We start from the raw sequence: 23,850 nt of genomic DNA on the forward strand, positions 1-23,850 counted from the left end.
TCCTCCCCTGTTCCCTGTAGATACCACGGTGGACATCAGTAAGGAATGGGCTAGTCATGGGGCTTACTGTCATAATTATGGGCCTCTGTACCCAGGGCTGCCAAGAGAAATCCTGGGCACCGGTACAAAAACTTCCCGGGCCTCACCCCTGAGTGGGTGTGGCCACAGTATGTATATTTATTTATTTCTATATATATAGGTAAATATATAAATCTATATACTGTATATCTATATAGAAATATATATAGATCCATTTATCTGTATAGAAATTTATATAGATCCATATGTATATTACTAACACTAATGGTAATGTATGGATGCACGTATTATAGAATATTTATATGGAATTTATAAGACGCAGTGCCGTGCCTGTCACTCACAGTTCTCAGCTCACAATGTCGCAGCCTAACATACTAGCTCCCGACGAGGTGACCAGCCCCGCTGCTGATTCTTACAACTGAGCTGAGCTGCGCCACTTCTTACACCCACAGGCCACGCCCAGCCAGCAGCACGCCTGCCCCTCCCAGTCCCTGCCCACCTCCCGGAGCTTGCTGAATCTGAAGAAGCGTTCCAGAGCTGGCTACAGAGATTTACTCGCAAGATGATGATATCATCCCGCGAGATCCAAAGCAGTGGTGTGGCAGGTGGAAGTGGCTGTGAGGTACGTCCATGACAAGGAACAAACAGCCAGGTGACACACACATACATCCCCCCTCCCAGCAGCCCGACCAGCTGCTCGCATGCCCACCCACTAATTTATAATAAAGGGGAAAAAACATTATCCCACCAAAAAAATGGCTACTGGTATGCTCTGTCCTGGGCCCCCTTGCATGCCTGGGCCCTGGTAATCTGTACCCCCTCTCTCGACACCACTGTAGGTACCAGCAGGCAGCCAATCAGCAGTGCTGATAATGATGATGTCTAATGAGTGGCCATTAACACTGTCTTCTGTTCTCCAGCTGGTATTCTGGTCCATTGACAAAGCTTGATGCCAAGCGCTACCTCCTGCAAGAGCAGAACAGAACCGGCTCATACTTGGTATGGAGACGGGAACAAGATAAATGCTACTATATCTCTGGTATGTCCCCCTTCCATTTAATTGTGTCCATTTTCCAACCCAAGTGTCTAACCCTAACCGATCTCTCTACAGCCTAACCATAACTCTACAGCAAGTGCCTAACCCTAACTGTTCCCTCTGGCAGCCCAACCCTAACCCTATACCAAGTGCCTAACCCTAACTGCTCCCTCTGGCAGCCTAAACCTACACCAAGTGTCTCACCCTAATTGCTCCCTCTGGCAGCCCAACCCTATCCCTACACCAAGTGCCTAACCCTAACTGATCCCTCTGTAAGCCTAACCCTATCCCTACATCAAGTGCCTAACCCTAACTGCTCCCTCTGGCAGCCAAACCCTAACCCTACACCAAGTGTCTAACCCTAACTGCTCCCTCTGGCAGCTTAACCCTAAACCAAGTGTCTAACCCTAACTGATCCCTCTGGCAGCCTAACCCTACACCAAGTGCCTAACCCTAACTGATCCCTCTGGAAGCCTAACCCTAACCCTACACCAAGTGTCTAACCCTAACTGCTCCCTCTGGCAGCTTAACCCTAAACCAAGTGTCTAACCCTAACTGCTCCCTCTGGCAGCCTAACCCTAACCCTACACCAAGTGTCTAACCCTAACTGCTCCCTCTGGCAGCTTTTCCCTAACCCTACACCAAGTGCCTAACCCTAACTGATCCCTCTGGCAGCCCAACCCTAACCCTACGCCAAGTGCCTAACCCTAACTGTTCCCTCTGGCAGCCCAACCCTAAACCAAGGGGTATATTTACTAAGCTCCTGATTTTGACCGAGATGATGTTTTTTCTTCAAAGTGTAATCTCGGGAATTTACTAAACGCAAATCTCGGCAGTGATAAGGGCATTCGTATTTTTTTTGAAGTCAAAGAAAAAAAAATACGAATGAATACACCATCGGTCAAATACGCCTGTTTTTTCATACAACTCGGTAATTTACTAAAAATTGTATTTCACAAATACTGCCGGCAATAGCCAAACACTGCCGTGAAAAAATACAAATTGTAAAAAAAAGCAGTTTTAAAACAGACCTGCTTTTTTTTTTATCGTGTTCTAATAGTCATGCACGGATCCATGATATCCGTGCATGTTTATCAGTGGGAAGAGGTGGGAAATGATATAAAATTAGAAAAAAAAAATGTGTGGGGTCCCCCCTCCAAAGCAAAACCAGCCTCGGGCTCTTTGAGCCGGTCCTGGTTGACAAAATATGGGGGGAAAAATGACAGGGGTTCCCCATATTTAATCAACCAGCACCGGGCTCTGCGCCTGGTCCTGGTGCAAAAAATACGGGGGACAAAAAGCGTAAGGGTCCCCCGTATTTTTTACACCAGCACCGGGCTCCACTAGTCAGAGAGATAATGCCACAGCCGGGGGACACTTTTATATAGGTCCCTGCGGCCCTGGCATTAAATCAGTAACTAGTCACCCCTGGCAGGGGTACCCTGGAGGAGTGGGGACCCCTTAAATCAAGAGGTCCCCCCCCTCCAGCCACCCAAGGGCCATGGGTGAAGCCCGAGGCTGTCCCCTCCATCCATGGGCTGCGGATGGGGGGCTGATAGCCAAGTGTAAAATAAAAGAATATTGTTTTTTGCACAAGAACTACAAGTCCCTGCAAGCCTCCCCCGCAAGCTGGTAACCCCCACAAGTACCAGCATGCGGGGGTTAAACGGGCCCGCTGGTACCTATAGTTCTTCTGCAAAGAAAATACCCAAATAAAAACAGGACACACACACCTTGAAAGGACAACTTTATTACATACATTCCGACACACACATACTTACCTATGTTCAGATGCCGACTCGGCCCACGTCTCGACGTCGATTCCAGGGTACCTGAAAATAAAATTATACTCACCTAAATCCAGTGTGTCGTGTCCTTTTTTTATAATCCACGTACTTGGCAAAAAAACAAACCGCATACCCGATCCATGCACTGAAAGGGGTCCCATGTTTACACATGGGACCCCTTTCCCTGTCTGCCGGGACCCCCCCTGACTCCTGTCAAAGAGGGTCCCTTCAGCCAATCAGGGTGCGCCACGTCGTGGCACCCTCCTGATTGGCTGTGACCTCCTGTAGTGTCAGTGAGGCTGTGCAGTGAAGATACAATGTAGCGCATAGGCGCTACATTATAACCAATGAAGGGAACTTTGCGGTCAGCGGTTGAGGTTACTCGCGGTCAACTGCTGACCGACACACTGGATTTAGGTGAGTATAATTTTATTTTCAGGTACCCTGGAATCGACGTCGAGACGTGGGCCGAGTCGGCATCTGAACATAGGTAAGTATGCGTGTGTCGGAATGTATGTAATAAAGTTGTACTTTCAAGGTGTGTGTGTCCTGTTTTTATCTGGGTATTTTTTTTGCAGAAGAACTATAGGTACCAGCGGGCCCGTTTAACCTCTGCATGCTGGTACTTGTGGTTCTCCAAGTACCAGCTTGCGGGGGAGGCTTGCAGGGACTTGTAGTTCTTGTGCAAAAAACAATATTCTTTTATTTTACACTTGGCTATCAGACCCCCATCCGCAGCCCATGGATGGGGGGGACAGCCTTGGGCTTCACCCCTGGCCCTTGGGTGGCTGGAGGGGGGACACCCCTTGCTTTAAGGGGTCCCCACTCCTCCAGGGTACCCCGGCCAGGGGTGACTAGTTAGTGATTTAATGCCAGGGCCGCAGGGACCTATATAAAAGTGTCCCCCGGCTGTGGCATTATCTCTCTGACTAGTGGTGCCCGGTGCTGGTGTAAAAAATACGGGGGACCCCTACGCTTTTTGTCCCCCGTATTTTTTGCACCAGGACCAGGCGCAGAGCCCGGTGCTGGTTGATTAAATATGGGGGAACCCCAGTCATTTTTTTCCACATATTTTTTCAACCAGGACCGGCTCAAAGAGCCCAAGGCTGGTTTTGCTTAGGAGGGGGGACCCCACGCAATTTTTTTTCAGACTTTAAACTTTTTTTTATTTTTTTAAAGATGCACAATAAAACCCTGCATGGATCTCACAGATCCGGCCGAGTTTCATTGTTTTAATGTCGGCAGTGTTTTACTATTCACTGCCGTAAAACACTGCCAAAAAATACGAATGACATCGACATCGAACAACTCGAAAATGTAAAATACGACATCTTAGTAAATGAGTCGTAATAAATTCAAAAAGTTGCAAAATTACACATTCGATGTCATTCGTGTTTAAACTTTAATCTCATTCTGAAAAATACGAATTTTAGTAAATATACCCCCAAGTGTCTAACCCTCACTGCTCCCTCTGGCAGCCTAACCCTATCCCTACATCAAGTGTCTAACCCTAACTGCTCCCTCTGGCAGCCTTTCCCTAACCCTACACCAAGTGTCTAACCCTAACTGTTCCCTCTGGCAGCCTAGCCATAACTCTACAGCAAGTGCCTAACCCTAACTTTTCCCTCTGGCAGCCCAACCCTAAACTTACACCAAGTGCCTAACCCTGACTGCTCCCTCTGGCAGCTTAACCCTACACCAAGTGTTTAACCCTAACTGATCCCTCTGGCAGCCTAACCCTACACCAACTGTTTAACCCTAACTGATCCCTCTGGCAGCCCAACCCTAACCCTACACCAAGTGTTTAACCCTAACTGATCCCTCTGGCAGCCTAACCCTACACCAAGTGTTTAACCCTAACTGATCCCTCTGGCAGCCCAACCCTAACCCTACACCAAGTGTTTAACCCTAACTGCTCCCTCTGGCAGCCTAACCCTAACCCTACATCAAGTGCCTAACCCTAACTGCTCCCTCTGGCAACCTAATCCTAACCCTATACCAAGTGTCTAACCTTAACTGCTCCCTCTGGCAGCCCAACCCTAACCCTACACCAAGTGCCTAACCCTAACTGCTCCCTCTGGCAGCCTACCCCTAACCCTACACCTAGTGTCTAACCCTCACTGCTCCCTCTGGCAGCCTAACCCTAACCCTACACCAAGTGTCTAACCCTCACTGCTCCCTCTGGCAGCCTAACCCTAACCCTACATCAAGTGTCTAACCCTAACTGATCCCTCTGGCAGCCCAAACCTAACCCTACACCAAGTGTCTAACCCTAACTGATCCCCGTTGCAGCCCAACCCTAACCCTACACCAAGTGTCTAACCCTAACTGATCCCCTTGGCAGCCTAACCCTAACCCTACACCAAGTGTCTAACCCTAACTGATCCCCTTGGCAGCCCAACCCTAACCCTACACCAAGTGTCTAACCCTAACTGATCCCCTTGGCAGCCCAACCCTAACCCTACACCAAGTGCCTAACCCTAACTGATCCCTCTGGCAGCTTAACCCTACACCAAGTGTCTAACCCTAACCCTACACCAAGTGTCTAACCCTAACTGATCCCTCTGGCAGCCTAACCCTACACCAAGTGTCTAACCCTAACTGCTCCCTCTGGCAGCCTAACTCTAACCCTACACCAAGTGTCTAACCCTAACTGATCCCCTTGGCAGCCCAACCCTAACCCTACACCAAGTGCCTAACCCTAACTGATCCCTCTGGCAGCCCAACCCTACACCAAGTGTCTAACCCTAACTGCTCCCTCTGGCAGCCTAACCCTAACCATACACCAAGTGTCTAACCCTAACTGATCCCTCTGGCAGCCTAACCCTACACCAAGTGCCTAACCCTAACTGATCCCTCTGGCAGCCTAACCCTACATCAAGTGCCTAACCCTAACTGATCCCTATGGCAGCCTAACCCTACATCAAGTGCCTAACCCTAACCCTACACCAAGTGTCTAACCCTAACTGCTCCCTCTGGCAGCCTAACCCTAACCCTACACCAAGTGTCTAACCCTAACTGATCCCCTTGGCAGCCCAACCCTAACCCTACACCAAGTGCCTAACCCTAACTGATCCCTCTGGCAGCCCAACCCTACACCAGTGTCTAACCCTAACTGCTCCCTCTGGCAGCCTAACTCTAACCCTACACCAAGTGTCTAACTCTAACTGATCCCTCTGGCAGCCTAACCCTACACCAAGTGCCTAACCCTAACTGATCCCTCTGGCAGCCTAACCCTACATCAAGTGCCTAACCCTAACTGATCCCTATGGCTGCCTAACCCTACATCAAGTGCCTAACCCTAACCCTACACCAAGTGTCTAACCCTAACTGATCCCTCTGGCAGCCTAACCCTAACCCTACACCAAGTGCCTAACCCTAACTGATCCCTCTGGCAGCCTAACCCTACACCAAGTGCCTAACCCTAACTGATCCCTCTGGCAGCCTAACCCTTCACCAAGTGCCTAACCCTAACTGCTCCCTCTGGCAGCCTAACCCTACACCAAGTGTCTAAACCTTTCTGCTCCCTCTGGCAGCCTAACCCTAACCCTACACCAAGTGTCTAACCCTAACTGCTCCCTATGGCAACCTAACCCTACACCAAGTGTCTAACCCTAACTGCTCCCTATGGCAGCCTAACCCTTCACCAAGTGCCTAACCCTAACTGCTCCCTCTGGCAGCCCAACCCTACACCAGTGTCTAACCCTAACTGCTCCCTCTGGCAGCCTAACCCTAACCCTACACCAAGTGTCTAAACCTAACTGCTCCCTCTGGCAGCCTAACCCTAACCCTACACCAAGTGTCTAACCCTAACTGCTCCCTATGGCAGCCTAACCCTACACCAAGTGTCTAACCCTAACTGCTCCCTCTGGCAGCCTAACCCTACACCAAGTGTTTAACCCTAAAATTATGAAAAAGTCATTAAAAAACCAATGTGTCAACCATTTCCATGTCAACCTTTTGACCCTGTTGACCTTTTTACTATCTACAGTATTTACTGTCCAGCTTCCATCCAGACACCTATAGCACTATAGGGACTTGCCGAGTTATTGGCCCATTGTCACAACTGAGGGCTGAGGCTGACCTGGGGAGGCCTCAGTTGTAGGAGCTGGAGTGTAAGTGAACCGGGATGGTTGGATAGGGTTTGTAGACATGCAGAGGATTAGGCACTGAAGCCGAAGGCGTGACGAAGACAACGTTGTAAAATATTTATTAAACACACAGTTCTGATACACCTAGGCAGTTCAGGTAATTCAATGGTAGATTGTGCAATAAAAACAACAGTACAGTTCCTTTAGCACAGTGGTAGAAGGATATTGTGGCAATATAGAATGAGTTGGTAATAAAGTCACTGCAAGACCCGGAGATGTAATGTCCATTGGCCACAACTAACCACTGTAGAGGGAAACAAGCAGGTACTGACCAGCAGGTTATACTCTGAGAGCCGGAGTCAAGATAGATGCACAGAGGTTGAGAATGTCAAAGTCAGAAAAATATCATGATGCACACTGCCATATTTGCACCTCATATGTGTCCTCGCTGCGCATGCGTGCGCTCTCCCGTGCGTGCGCATACCCGCCGTTACGTGCACCCGCAGGCGCACGGTATGCGCATTTACGGTAGAGTTTATGTGCGCCTAGCGTGCGACTCAATCGTTACATATTTTCACCATATAATGTATTTTGTAGATTATGGTCCCTTTGATAGAATCTGAAAGTTTAGTTAATGTAGCATGTTCATGGACAGAGAGATCCCTCTTTGTTTGATACGAAGGGTCAGACAAGGGTTATACAGTGGTGTTTAGTATCCATCGGAAGAGTATTTAATTAGCAATATTCCGGTGTTGGTTTGAAGCGGATTAATCGCTCGTGCGAATAGTTATGGACATAAGAAGTTTATGGACTTTTACTATATTTGCACTTTATTATCCATGCGGCGGGAAACCTAGTTTCCCACCCACCTGAGCAGTTGGAAATAGTCACAGCCCACCTGTATGAATTAACCTATGACCTTTTGTTATAATGCGAAGAGGAATTCCTGTGTCCAATGAACAATAAGAATATAGGACCATTGTACTGTATTATGTGTAGGGTATAAAAGGACAAGCCGATCTGGGCCAGCTCTCTATTCTCTTCAACGGTTCTCATTGCTGATAATCGGGAGCTGGATATCCAGAGGCGCATGCGATTGTTTCCCTTTGTGCGTAAGTTTTCTCCGCAATCATATTTTCTTTCTTGTTATTGTGAGCCATATCTCTCTCTTTCTCTCTCTTCTCTTTCTCTCTCGTTTCTCTTATATAGTTATTGTACTACTATTGTGTTTCATGTGTAGTTATCTGGTTAGGTAGTCTATGTTATATTGGTAGTGTATGACTTGTATTGTATTATTCTTTTGAACGTTCATTCATTTCCTTAAAAGGCGTTAGACCCTTAGACCGGTATTGTGTGTGTTCATTATATTGCAGTGGGTAATAGGAGCGTCTCTATCGCTCAAACAGCTTTAGTGTAAACCCGCTTACACTGTGTTGCATTTTCAACTTATCACTACGCAAGGGTTTACAGTATAAGAATATCATTTCTGTGTGTTACATTCAAGGTCTACTGATTGTTATCTTGTGAACGTCTGCGCCGCTCGTGATCTCCTCGTGGTCTCGAGCGTCCGCTACGCTGATAGCGTAGCATTACGGTAGTCGCTCACCTATAGTGTGCCCGATACCAACAGCGTATTCTCGCGAGCGTTTGTGTCGCTCAAGCGGCTCGCTCCCGATACAGCGTCCGCTACGCTAAGAGCGTACCCTTACGGTACCTCGTGCGCCAGTTGCGTACAGTGTTTCTTAACCTCTTTATAGTGTGTTATATAGGATAAATATTTGGCTTTATCTAGTCGGCAGCCTATAGCGTGCCTGCCTGTGATCTCTTGGCCGTAAGCGAACGTGACGCTCGAGCGTCTCGACTACGGCTAAGCGATTGTTACGCAACGTGCGTACCCTTACGGTATACCATACGTAAATAGCGTACTGTGTTCTTTGACCTCTTAAAGGGTTTAAAGTAAGATAAATATTCAGCTTTATCAATTGGCGGCTCGTCCATCCTTCACATATCTGCACTAGGTAATTTCAGCAGACATTATCCATCAGCAAAGGGCGGGAGGTCATATTCCTCGTAGTGCTGTCTGGATAAGCGTCTGCTTCGCTTAGTAAAGGGTGCTGAGGGAATCCGGAACCGGAGGTAAGAACAAAACGCTAGTGTCTTTTAAAAAAAAAAAACTGTTTATTTCTGTTTTGCTTACACACGCATATAGCTGCATTTCTTTTTCGTGTATTTTCATATCACTCTCCTGTTTGCCATTTCACAATTGATAACGTGCTGAGAAAGATTTGTTGCTATTGGTAGTTAAAGAGTAAAAGTAATGCATTAAAGGGTAATTTGTAAAACACACGCACAGCTTCGCCTGAGATACAAGGAGAGACCTGTGTGGTGCTTGGTAGATGATTACAGTTAAAGATCATCTACATTGATAAACGTGCTAATTGTATTTTTGTGGCCAGCGTACACGTGTCTCTAACAAAAGGGTGAGACTAGCGTACGCAACACAAAGGCCGACGCACGCAGCGTATATTACGCAACGGAGCGTCTGGGTACGCCCACCGAAAACTCAAATCGCACAATAGCATTGTTTTAGTGGGGGCGGTATAGTATAGCCACGCGATAATAGCACAAATTGATTTCAGTTTCCAAAACTTAGTTTAAATACCTTACTTTACTGTAATGCCTCTGGGGAGAGCTATCAGATTACGGGAAATGATTTTTCTGATCAGAAAACTATAGAATGTTAGTGTGGGTTGAAAACGGTATGAGTGTATTGAACTCCTCTTGGTGAAGTCTTGGTGAAGTCTTGGTGAAATCTTGGTGAAGTATGAGCACGGTCTAAGTGAAAACGTGCGACAGAGTGTGATAAAGTTTTCGTTGTATTACGCTCTGGCTGTTTTGGAGCAAAGTAGGGAGACTCCAATGATCCTACCATTTATGGGCAACAAGTGTCTATAAGTGGTACGATTGGACCGCACGGTTGTAGGTGTGACCAAATAACGCAACGTGATACGAGGTAAATTGCCCTCATACGTGTTGTGGGAAGCACATGCAAGCGTGATTTGTGTAAAGAAAAAGGAAGAGAATTTTCTCAGGAAAATCTCTAGAGGTAGGGCCTGCAACGGCTACACGTGTCTTCTAGAAGGCGGACCGGAGATACCCGGAGCAGAAGAAGCTGGTGGAAGAGCTTGGAGAACTCCCACCGTAGACTTCTGTGTTTGGTGCATTTTAGGAAGTTTTTCTGTGTTAAAAAGGTCCACAATGGCAGCCAAGTGCACAACACAGGGACGTTCAGCAGTCAGGGTTCAGACTGCAGAGGCTTGCAGACCCCGAGGGTCTGCTCGGTTAGTAATGTGGGGGAGATATGGTCCCCACACTGAGACCTTTTGTGACGAATGGACACGAATGACTGTGGGGGATAAAGCACCATTTCCTGGGATAGGTAGTTTTGACTCAGAGGTATTGCATAATTTAAGGCGAAGGATCTGTCTCATAAAATCCTGGAAACAACGAGTTAAACATTATGATTGTTTGCAGTTATGGCAACAGGAAAGTGAAATGCAAAGAAATTTAACTTACATACCTGATTTTCATCTTGAGAGGAGAGACATGGCAATGGAGAGGATTATGGTTGCGAAGAAAGGCACAATGTTGTACGATGAAAATGCACTTAGTAACTATATTAAGAATGAAAGTAACAAACGTAATAAGGTTTATAAAAATGAAAGTGTTAAATGTACAACTATTAACCCATGCAAGTCGCACCCCATGTTAAACTTTCCTCAGGATCACCAACAAGAAAGTGAGCCCAGCACGATGTCGGCACCTTTTCCAGCAGCCATCATACAAGACATCCAGGTGGACGCGACCAAATCGGTAAAGGCAGTAATCAAACCCCCTAATGGAGGGTCAGGTGAGGTCGTGTCCACAGGTACGTATGGTGTTATACATCACGCACAAACAAATGTACCTCATATTGTAGAATCAATTCAGAATGACGTCACTGGACTTAATCCTGTCAGGGTAATTGCAGTACCAAATGGGAAAACTGACACTTCAGGAGTCACTCCTGTCAGGAACATCGCCATGTACTGCCCCTTTTCCCGAACAGAATTAAGAACAATTTTGTCTGAATTCCCTGATCCCAGGGAAGACTTAGTTGCTTGTCAAAAGTATATTAGAGAGCTAGGAAATACTGCAGAGCCAAATGACAAAGATTGGAGGACAGTTTTGAGGGCATGCTTACCCCCCGATGTTGATTCATTGAAATTTATTGCTGATTGTAAGCTAGATGAGGAAGTACCACTAACAGACAAGTATAACCAAGATAATGTAAAAAGAATCAATCTACAGTTAGGAGTATATTTTCCTGCAGTAGTAAAGTGGAATAAAATCTTTACAATAAGACAAAAAGAAGGTGAATCCACACCAGAGTATTTTCATCGGGCTCTGCAGGATATGGCTAGGTACACTGGTATAGATGACATTGAAACTAATGTACACCACAGAGAGGTAGCTGTGTCCGTATTAATGGACGGCTTAAAAGACACACTAAGAGTCAGGGTACAAACATCTATACCTCACTGGAGAGGCATCTCGGTGGCTGCATTAAGAGAGTCCGCTATCGAGCATGACCGCAATATCCAAAGAACCAGGGAAGCACAGGGAGAGCGGTTGATGGTAATGAGCATCCAAGCACTAGAGGAGGCATCAAGTCGATCAAAACCCCAGGCCCCTAGCACATGGAGGAAGCCAAGGATTTGTTATCTTTGTAAAAGAGAAGGGCATTATGCCGGCAACTGTAACAGCCCACATAAAGTCAGACCCCCTAGACAAAGAAATGAGCAAAGTTATGACACACCAAATTATAATCAGGGATCACATAGGAAGAATTTTGGGCCGCACCCATAATATATAGTCAGGAAAGGTGATCATTAGGACTGATGGTAAGCCTGAGGTAACGGTTAATAAATTGGGAGGTCATTCCCTGAAGACACAGGAATGACCGGGTGAAACGTTGTAAATGTATCTGTTAAATGTTTTTTCTTCTCTCCCCATCTCTGACGATTATTGATAGGACTCAAACATTGCATATCTGCTTGGTCTTTGCAGAAGTCTACCAAACCCCAGCATGACCTATCCGCATCAATGTATCCTGGCCAGATACAGAGGGTGGAGTATGGAGGTGCTGGTGGGAGGGACTGCGCAAGGAAACCATTGGACATGTAGATATGACAGCCTGATGAACAATGTTTTAAAATGTTTGAAAAATGTTTTTTTCTGTTGTTGTTTATTGTTGATATATGTGATATGAACGGTTCTCTCTCTCTCGTTGTTTTTTTTTCTCTCTCTCTTCTTTCTCATGTTTTCATATTTTAAAGATGGTATGTCACACATCAGTTAGACAAATGGTAATGCAAGATTTTTGCTCCTTACAGAAAGATCGCTGGTTCGGAAGAAATATTGTATCACCGGAGTGTTCGGTTGGAAGACTGAGAGACAGCACCTTTGAGATGACAGCAGAACAAGAAGAACAACAAGACTAGAGAACTAATTATCGTAACAAGTTTCTCTCCCCCTCAAACTGTTTTCCTGTACCCCCATTACAAATTTCTCCTTTCTCCTCCTGTAAGATGGACTCGCCTCGAGAGACTGTGAGCCGTGTTTTCATGTTGACCCTGATGTTGACCAGAGCAGTCTGTTTCGGTGAGAGTACCAGTGAGGTCGAGAAAGGATCCAGAAAGGTTCTGATGACTGAGACGGAGGTGTAAATTTCCAATAGCAACACAACCACCAAGCAAAGGCGAGTACCGGAAACGATGTAGCAGCCATGTTATTTGTAAACATTGTTAGCTGAAAAGAAAACTGTATCTGTAGACTCTGTGACAATGTAGTTGAGGATGGGTGCCTTAAGAAATGCCAATCCAGTTTTAATATCCACATGGAGCGGCACCCCTTGAGTGACTATCACTCCTTAGTGGGTAGTGTGTTAAATCAGACAGATTGTTGGGTATGCTCTCAAGTACCTCAAGGTCATAGCAAATCAGGACTAGTACCATTTCCTTTAACGGTAGGGGAGGTACTTGAGCTAAGTGGTGGGAGGCCGGTGGACAGGAGGTTTAATATCTCCAGTCCTCCTAGTTTGAAGCTCCACCAATATCATGTGGATAAGTCCCTAATATGTTTTAACATTTCCAATCCCCGAAAGCCGGGAAATTGGGAAGTGTCATGGAGTAACCAAACCATGACCTTTTCATATAGAGCAGATAGAATGCCTACAGATACAGAGCTTATACGCCACATAGCCAGTAGAGAAAAATCTTTCCGATATAGGTATACCCTAGGAAGTAGGATTACGAGAGTTGGAGAGGTATCACCAGGATACTGTGCACATATCGTACAAACTGATACGTGTACTAGACAGATGGGAGAATTAGGGTTAGGAGATTTCACATGGAAGATGTGTAATATGGTTATGTCCTACTCCGTCCCATATGTTCTCCCCGATGATGCATATTTCATATGCGGGAGGAAGGCGTATAAGTGGCTTGCCCCAAACTCTGAAGGATTGTGTTATATTGGAAAAGTACTGCCTGAGGTAATGACTGTATCACATGCCAAAATGAAAGATATACACCGTGTTGCCCAAGCTCCTTATACTCATACTCATTACGAGCACGTTGTTAAACGGCACCTGATAGAAAGAACAGAGCATCCGGCCTCTGACATGATCCATGAATCCACCGGGATTCAGGTTCTACTTGCGCTAGATTTCACCCGCACCGCTAGAGGCGTGCTGAACTATAGATATATATCTGCGCTCGCAAATTTGTTAGACAATATCACAGAAATGTATGATGACACTTTAAGGTATACTGGAAGAGAGCTTCAAGCTTATAAAACAGAACTGGTTCAGCATAGAATGGTTCTCAATTATCTCACGGCAGTGACAGGTGGATATTGTGTCACACTGGCAACGCAGTACGGCGTGAAATGCTGCACATATATTACGAATAGTACCGAGGACCCGGTCGAGGTCATAGACCAAAAGATGGATGATATTCTCCAATTAAAGTGGGAATTTCGCAGGAGACACAATCTCACCCTTGCTGCTGTGGGTAATGAGTTGACCGGTTGGGTGTCATGGTTGAACCCGCGAAATTGGTTCTCTGGTTTAGGAGAATGGGCTCAAGGAGTCATAATGGATGTAGGGAAGTTTCTCCTATGTATCTTGGGTGTTGTCATAACGATTGGCTTGATATTTAGATGCGGTCAGGCTTTAATGAAGTGCAAACGTAGTACCAGGGTAATGAGTCTAAGGAGTGAGGAAATTGTAATTCCAATGGATTTGATTTATGACCCAACGGTAGAGACAATGATGTGATGAAAATGCGATTATACGGTCCGTTTCTTTCACCTGTTTTTCCGTTTTCTCCAAGGTAAAAAGACCCACTTGGACGAGGAATTTGATGATCCTGTATACAGACAACAGATGGATTAAAGAAGAAGTTTTGACAACCTTATACACAGATATTTGATGAACTATGCCATAGACCCCCAGTTTCCCTAGAAATTTTAAATTCACGCTAGCCCAACACTTTTGTAAGTCTATGGACATTGACAAAGCTTTTTGCCTGCACATTCTGGCAAAAGCCCAAAGAAGACTGCATTCAACAGACACCAGACAAGACTTCAACCGACAAATGTTCATTAACCTGACATAGAATACCACTGCATTTACCATAATTGTTTCTTATCTTCATCTCTACAACCTTCAGGTAAAGCACACACATAGGCGATAGGGAATACCTGCACAGATATCAGCATTCACATATTCCCCCATTCATGTATCATCAACTAAAATGTGCTCCCCCATTTTGTTGCAACCAAAAGCCGAAAAGAGCTCGGTAAAGTTTGACAGCCCATCCACAGACCCGTACCACGGGATAAGAAGGAATTCAAATGTATACTTCGCAATACCTCGAAGCTTGATTTAAGACACGTACGGCACAATGATACATGACCCCCCAAACATGGATTCATACACACATGCTTCTGCTATCTCACTAGGTCATACCCTTTTCCTACCTTCTCCTCTCCTCCCCTACCCAACCATAGAAATATTTACACATGACATATATTTTTCTCGTTTTGAAATGTTTTAGAAAGTGGCAGTTATTGGTGACTGCCAAAGGGTGGACTGTCAAAGTCAGAAAAATATCATGATGCACACTGCCATATTTGCACCTCATATGTGTCCTCGCTGCGCATGCGTGCGCTCTCCCGTGCGTGCGCATACCCGCCGTTACGTGCACCCGCAGGCGCACGGTATGCGCATTTACGGTAGAGTTTATGTGCGCCTAGCGTGCGACTCAATTGTTACATATTTTCACCATATAATGTATTTTGTAGATTATGGTCCCTTTGATAGAATCTGAAAGTTTAGTTAATGTAGCATGTTCATGGACAGAGAGATCCCTCTTTGTTTGATACGAAGGGTCAGACAAGGGTTATACAGTGGTGTTTAGTATCCATCGGAAGAGTATTTAATTAGCAATATTCCGGTGTTGGTTTGAAGCGGATTAATCGCTCGTGCGAATAGTTATGGACATAAGAAGTTTATGGACTTTTACTATATTTGCACTTTATTATCCATGCGGCGGGAAACCTAGTTTCCCACCCACCTGAGCAGTTGGAAATAGTCACAGCCCACCTGTATGAATTAACCTATGACCTTTTGTTATAATGCGAAGAGGAATTCCTGTGTCCAATGAACAATAAGAATATAGGACCATTGTACTGTATTATGTGTAGGGTATAAAAGGACAAGCCACTCTGGGCCAGCTCTCTATTCTCTTCAACGGTTCTCATTGCTGATAATCGGGAGCTGGATATCCAGAGGCGCATGCGATTGTTTCCCTTTGTGCGTAAGTTTTCTCCGCAATCATATTTTCTTTCTTGTTATTGTGAGCCATATCTCTCTCTCTCTCTCTCTTCTCTTTCTCTCTCGTTTCTCTTATATAGTTATTGTACTACTATTGTGTTTCATGTGTAGTTATCTGGTTAGGTAGTCTATGTTATATTGGTAGTGTATGACTTGTATTGTATTATTCTTTTGAACGTTCATTAATTTCCTTAAAAGGCGTTAGACCCTTAGACCGGTATTGTGTGTGTTCATTATATTGCAGTGGGTAATAGGAGCGTCTCTATCGCTCAAACAGCTTTAGTGTAAACCCGCTTACACTGTGTTGCATTTTCAACTTATCACTACGCAAGGGTTTACAGTATAAGAATATCATTTCTGTGTGTTACATTCAAGGTCTACTGATTGTTATCTTGTGAACGTCTGCGCCGCTCGTGATCTCCTCGTGGTCTCGAGAGTCCGCTACGCTGATAGCGTAGCATTACGGTAGTCGCTCACCTATAGTGTGCCCGATACCAACAGCGTATTCTCGCGAGCGTTTGTGTCGCTCGAGCGGCTCGCTCCCGATACAGCGTCCGCTACGCTAAGAGCGTACCCTTACGGTACCTCGTGCGCCAGTTGCGTACAGTGTTTCTTAACCTCTTTATAGTGTGTTATATAGGATAAATATTTGGCTTTATCTAGTCGGCAGCCTATAGCGTGCCTGCCTGTGATCTCTTGGCCGTAAGCGAACGTGACGCTCGAGCGTCTCAACTACGGCTAAGCGATTGTTACGCAACGTGCGTACCCTTACGGTATACCATACGTAAATAGCGTACTGTGTTCTTTGACCTCTTAAAGGGTTTAAAGTAAGATAAATATTCAGCTTTATCAAGAAGAACACAGAAGAACTGCCGGGGATGCCGGATGGAACCGGATCAGACGGGAAGGTGTAGCAGAACTCACCGATGATGTTAGAGTCCAATGGTGAGTATCGATAGTGATGAGTATCGATTGCGGAACACCGATGAAGCTGGAGATCGATGGCGGAACACCGATGGAGCTGGAGATCAATGGCAGAACACAGATGGAGCTGGAGAGCTGCAAACTACGAGAGTGTAGAGATACCAAACACTGCTGGATGCTGAAAGCCGTTGTAGGTATCACAGCAGATAACCAGGAAGCAGAGCTGGAACACTGCAGAAGTCAGGCTGCACCGCAAGCTGGTAACCGGTGCGGGTCTCTAAGTGGAGCTGAATCACAGGAGCTGGAATACCTGGAGACTCGAACTGTAGATTCCACAAACAGGAGAGACATGTGTACAAGGTTTGACAACCAAAGCACTGACAATTATCCAGCCCTGGAGCAGGATATTTATCCCAGCTGGTGAGCAGGGATTGGCTGGATAATTGAACAGAGTCCAGAGTGCAGCTGATAGGCTGTAAAGCAACATGTGATGAATCCAAACATGGCTGCGCCCATGTTTGAATCTGGAGGGAAAGTCTGTTTGAACTTTAGCATGTGAGAGACTGAGGCCATGTTACACAGCGTGCTGCACGCAGACAGCGCAGGTGGAATCCAGGCTTGGAGCGCTGGGCCAGTCTCAGGAGACACTTGGAAGGTAAGAAATGGTGATGAATTACCCGGATCGTGACACCCATGTCTGGTCTCATTAATGGTCTCGTAGAGGTACAGTATGAAGTGACCTTGTTACCTGTCATATGGGGAAGATTAGTTACTGCCCCTGTTCTACCATGTCAGCCCATTAAACACCAGTGCCCGGTAATCCGCTGCCAGTGAGATACATGCAGTATGCAGATGACCATTGCTTCTGTCCTTGCAGTGCGTGTGGACGACTTGGTGAGGCATTACAGAATATTGCAGGATCAGGACTCAGTTTACCTGGTGAAAAGGAAATCATTCTCCAGCATACCGGAGCTTGTCCAGTATTACCAGCAATCGTGCGACGGACTCTGCGCCAGGCTGGAGACGCCATGCGTCAAGGTGAGATAATACTAGGCCCTATGTAATGTATTCACAAATCATTCTCGCTTCTCCTCTGATAATGGTCCCCGGTCATCCCGAGTCTCAGCATCCACAATCTTATTCTGAGCCGGGCAACCAGCGCCGTTATTCTACTGACACTATAAGCCAATGCCGCTACAGGCGCTTCCTGCTGTACAGCCGTGCGTCTGACACTATAAGCCAATGCCGCTACAGGCGGTTCCCTGCTGTACAGCCGTGTGTCTAACACTATAAGTCAATGCCACTACAGGCGCCTCCGTGCTGTACAGCCGTGCATCTGACACTATAAGCCAATGCCACTACAGGCACTTCCCTGCTGTACAGCCGTGCATCTGACACTATAAGCCAATGCCACTACAGGCACTTCCCTGCTGTACAGCCGTGCATCTGACACTATAAGCCAATGCCACTACAGGCGCCTCCGTGCTGTACAGCCGTGTGTCTGACACTATAAGCCAATGCCACTACAGGCGCCTCCGTGCTGTACAGCCGTGCATCTGACACTATAAGCCAATGCCACTACAGGCACTTCCCTGCTGTACAGCCGTGTGTCTGACACTATAAGCCAATGCCACCACAGGCGCCTCCCTGCTGTACAGCCGTGCATCTGACACTATAAGCCATTGCCACTACAGGCGCCTCCGTGCTGTACAGCCGTGCATCTGACACTATAAGCCAATGCCGCTACAGGCGCCTCCCTGCTGTACAGCCGTGCATCTGACACTATAAGCCAATGCCGCTACAGGCGCCTCCCTGCTGTACAGCCGTGCATATGACACTATAAGCCAATACCACTACAGGCGCCTCTCTGCTGTACAGCCGTGTGTCTGAGACTATAAGCCAGTGCCACTACAGGCGCCTCCCTGCTGTACAGCCGTGCGTCTGACACTATAAGCCAGTGCCACTACAGGCGCCTCCCTGCTGTACAGCCGTGCGTCTAACACTATAAGCCAATGCCGCTACAGGCGCCTCCCTGCTGTACAGCCATGCGTCTGACACTATAAGCCAATGCCACTACAGGCGCTTCCCTGCTGTACAGCCGTGCGTCTGACACTATAAGCCAATGCCGCTACAGGCCCTTCCCTGCTGTACAGCCGTGCATCTGACACTATAAGCCAATGCCACTACAGGCGCTTCCCTGCTGTACAGCCGTGCATCTGACACTATAAGCCAATGCCACTACAGGAGCTTCCCTGCTGTACAGCCGTGTGTCTGACACTATAAGCCAATGCCGCTACAGGCGCCTCCCTGCTGTACAGCCGTGCATCTGACACTATAAGCCAATGCCACTACAGGCGCCTCCCTGCTGTACAGCCGTGCATCTGACACTATAAGCCAATGCTACTACAGGCGCTTCCCTGCTGTACAGCTGTACATCTAACACTATAAGCCAATGCCACTACAGGTGCCTCCCTGCTGTACATCCCTGCGTCTGACACTATAAGCCAATGCCGCTACAGGCGCCTCCCTGCTGTACAGCCGTGCATCTGACACTATAAGCCAATGCCGCTACAGACGCCTCCCTGCTGTACAGCCGTGTGTCTGACACTATAAGCCAATGCCACTACAGGCGCCTCCCTGCTGTACAGCCGTGCATCTGAGACTATAAGCCAATGCCACTACAGGCGCCTCCCTGCTGTACAGCCGTGTGTCTGACACTATAAGCCAATGCCACCACAGGCGCCTCCCTGCTGTACAGCCGTGTGTCTGACACTATAAGCCAATGCCACTACAGGCGCTTCCCTGCTGTACAGCCGTGCGTCTGACACTATAAGCCAATGCCGCTACAGGCGCTTCCCTGCTGTACAGCCGTGCGTCTGACACTATAAGCCAATGCCGCTACAGGTGCTTCCCTGCTGTACAGCCGTGCATCTGACACTATAAGCCAATGCCGCTACAGGCGCTTCCCTGCTGTACAGCCCTGCGTCTGATACTATAACCCAATGCCGCTACAGGCGCCTCCCTGCTGTACAGCCGTGCGTCTGACACTATAACCCAATGCCGCTACAGGCGCCTCCCTGCTGTACAGCCGTGTGTCTGACACTATAAGCCAATGCCACTACAGGCGCTTCCCTGCTGTACAGCCGTGCGTCTGACACTATAAGTCAATGCCGCTACAGGCGCTTCCCTGCTGTACAGCCGTGTGTCTGACACTATAAGCCAATGCCACTACAGACGCCTCCCTGCTGTACAGCTGTACATCTAACACTATAAGCCAATGCCACTACAGGCGCTTCCCTGCTGTACAGCCGTGCGTCTGACACTATAAGCCAATGCCGCTACAGGCGCTTCCCTGCTGTACAGCCGTGTGTCTGACACTATAAGCCAATGCCGCTACAGGTGCTTCCCTGCTGTACAGCCGTGCATCTGACACTATAAGCCAATGCCACTACAGACGCCTCCCTGCTGTACAGCTGTACATCTAACACTATAACCCAATGCCGCTACAGGCGCCTCCCTGCTGTACAGCCGTGTGTCTGACACTATAAGCCAATGCCACTACAGGCGCTTCCCTGCTGTACAGCCGTGCGTCTGACACTATAAGCCAATGCCGCTACAGGCGCTTCCCTGCTGTACAGCCGTGTGTCTGACACTATAAGCCAATGCCGCTACAGGTGCTTCCCTGCTGTACAGCCGTGCATCTGACACTATAACCCAATGCCGCTACAGGCGCCTCCCTGCTGTACAGCCATGCATCTGACACTATAAGCCAATGCCGCTACAGGCGCTTCCCTGCTGTACAGCCGTGTGTCTGACACTATAAGCCAATGCCGCTACAGGTGCTTCCCTGCTGTACAGCCGTGTGTCTGACACTATAACCCAATGCCGCTACAGGCGCCTCCCTGCTGTACAGCCATGCATCTGACACTATAAGCCAATGCCGCTACAGGCGCCTCCCTGCTGTACAGCCGTGCGTCTGAGACTATAAGCCAATGCCGCTACAGACGCCTCCCTGCTGTACAGCCGTGTGTCTGACACTATAAGCCAATGCCGCTACAGGCGCTTCCCTGCTGTACAGCCGTGTGTCTGACACTATAAGCCAATGCCGCTACAGGCGCTTCCCTGCTGTACAGCCGTGTGTCTGACACTATAAGCCAATGCCGCTACAGGTGCTTCCCTGCTGTACAGCCGTGCATCTGACACTATAAGCCAATGCCACTACAGGCGCCTCCCTGCTGTACAGCCGTGTGTCTGACACTATAAGCCAATGCCACCACAGGCGCCTCCCTGCTGTACAGCCGTGCATCTGACACTATAAGCCAATGCCACTACAGGCGCCTCCGTGCTGTACAGCCGTGCGTCTGACACTATAAGCCAGTGCCACTACAGGCGCCTCCCTGCTGTACAGCCGTGCGTCTAACACTATAAGCCAATGCCACTACAGGCGCTTCCCTGCTGTACAGCCGTGTGTCTGACACTATAACCCAATGCCGCTACAGGCGCCTCCCTGCTGTATAGCCATGCATCTGACACTATAAGCCAATGCCGCTACAGGCGCCTCCCTGCTGTACAGCCGTGCGTCTGAGACTATAAGCCAATGCCGCTACAGACGCCTCCCTGCTGTACAGCCGTGTGTCTGACACTATAAGCCAATGCCGCTACAGGCGCCTCCCTGCTGTACAGCCGAGTGTCTGACACTATAACCCAATGCCGCTACAGGCGCCTCCCTGCTGTACAGCCGTGTGTCTGACACTATAAGCCAATGCCACTACAGGCGCCTCCCTGCTGTACAGCCGTGTGTCTGACACTATAAGCCAATGCCACTACAGGCGCCTCCCTGCTGTACAGCCGTGCGTCTGACACTATAAGCCAATGCCGCTACAGGCGCTTCCCTGCTGTACAGCCGTGTGTCTGACACTATAAGCCAATGCCACTACAGGCGCCTCCCTGCTGTACAGCCGTGCGTCTGACACTATAAGCCAATGCCGCTACAGGCGCTTCCCTGCTGTACAGCCGTGTGTCTGACACTATAAGCCAATGCCACTACAGGCGCCTCCCTGCTGTACAGCCATGCGTCTGACACTATAAGCCAGTGCCGCTACAGGCGCCTCCCTGCTGTACAGCCGTGTGTCTGACACTATAAGCCAATGCCGCTACAGGTGCTTCCCTGCTGTACAGCCATGCGTCTGACACTATAACCCAATGCCGCTACAGGTGCTTCCCTGCTGTACAGCCGTGCATCTGACACTATAAGCCAATGCCGCTACAGGCGCTTCCCTGCTGTACAGCCATGCGTCTGACACTATAACCCAATGCCGCTACAGGCGCCTCCCTGCTGTACAGCCAAGCGTCTGACACTATAACCCAATGCCGCTACAGGCGCCTCCCTGCTGTACAGCCGTGTGTCTGACACTATAAGCCAATGCCACTCCAGGCGCTTCCCTGCTGTACAGCCGTGTGTCTGACACTATAAGCCAATGCCGCTACAGGCGCCTCCCTGCTGTACAGCCGTGTGTCTGACACTATAAGCCAATGCCACTACAGGCGCTTCCCTGCTGTACAGCCGTGTGTCTGACACTATAAGCCAATGCCGCTACAGGCGCCTCCCTGTTGTACAGCCGTGTGTCTGACACTATAAGCCAATGCCGCTACAGGCGCTTCCCTGTTGTACAGCCGTGTGTCTAACACTATAAGCCAATGCCGCTACAGGCGCCTCCCTGCTGTACAGCCGTGCATCTGACACTATAAGCCAATGCCACTACAGGCCCTTCCCTGCTGTACAGCCGTGTGTCTGACACTATAAGCCAATGCCACTACAGGCGCTTCCCTGCTGTACAGCCGTGCATCTGACACTATAAGCCAATGCCACTACAGGCGCTTCCCTGCTGTACAGCCGTGCGTCTGACACTATAAGCCAATGCCGCTACAGGCGCTTCCCTGCTGTACAGCCGTGTGTCTGACACTATAAGCCAATGCCGCTACAGGCGCTTCCCTGCTGTACAGCCGTGCTTCTGACACTATAAGCCAATGCCGCTACAGGCGCCTCCCTGCTGTACAGCCGTGGGTCTGACACTATAACCCAATGCCGCTACAGGCGCCTCCCTGCTGTACAGCCCTGCGTCTGACACTATAAGCCAATGCCGCTACAGGCGCCTCCCTGCTGTACAGCCATGCATCTGACACTATAAGCCAATGCCACTACAGGCGCCTCCCTGCTGTACAGCCGTGTGTCTGACACTATAAGCCAATGCCACTACAGGCGCCTCCTTGCTGTACAGCCGTGCATCTGACACTATAAGCCAATGCCGCTACAGGCGCCTCCCTGCTGTACAGCCGTGCGTCTAACACTATAACCCAATGCCGCTACAGGCGCTTCCCTGCTGTACAGCCGTGTGTCTGACACTATAAGCCAATGCCGCTACAGGCGCCTCCCTGCTGTACAGCCGTGTGTCTGACACTATAAGCCAATGCCGCTACAGGTGCTTCCCTGCTGTACAGCCGTGTGTCTGACACTATAAGCCAATGCCGCTACAGGCGCCTCCCTGCTGTACAGCCATGCATCTGACACTATAAGCCAATGCCGCTACAGGCGCCTCCCTGCTGTACAGCCGTGTGTCTGACACTATAAGCCAATGCCGCTACAGGCGCCTCCCTGCTGTACAGCCGTGTGTCTGACACTATAAGCCAATGCCGCTACAGGCGCCTCCCTGCTGTACAGCCGTGTGTCTGACACTATAACCCAATGCCGCTACAGGCGCCTCCCTGCTGTACAGCCGTGCGTCTGACACTATAAGCCAATGCCACTACAGGCGCTTCCCTGCTGTACAGCCGTGTGTCTGACACTATAAGCCAATGCCGCTACAGGTGCTTCCCTGCTGTAAAGCCGTGTGTCTGACACTATAAGCCAATGCCGCTACAGGCGCCTCCCTGCTGTACAGCCGTGTGTCTGACACTATAACCCAATGCCGCTACAGGCGCCTCCCTGCTGTACAGCCGTGTGTCTGACACTATAAGCCAATGCCGCTACAGGCG

At 48.5% G+C, this 23,850-nt stretch overlaps 1 protein-coding gene across 1 annotated transcript in view; it reads left to right on the top strand.

Moving 5' to 3' along the window:
• Positions 1-23,850, top strand: part of LOC135040603 (tyrosine-protein kinase SRK3-like) — a 95,274-nt gene that overhangs the window by 55,209 nt on the left and 16,215 nt on the right. The window contains exons 2-3 of the mRNA XM_063954845.1: positions 960-1,078; positions 17,696-17,856. Of these exons, the coding sequence (XP_063810915.1) occupies positions 960-1,078; positions 17,696-17,856 (280 nt within the window). The remainder of the gene's footprint in view (positions 1-959; positions 1,079-17,695; positions 17,857-23,850) is intronic.

Source organism: Pseudophryne corroboree, unplaced genomic scaffold, assembly GCF_028390025.1.
Source record: "Pseudophryne corroboree isolate aPseCor3 unplaced genomic scaffold, aPseCor3.hap2 scaffold_752, whole genome shotgun sequence".
Lineage (NCBI taxonomy): Eukaryota > Metazoa > Chordata > Amphibia > Anura > Myobatrachidae > Pseudophryne > Pseudophryne corroboree.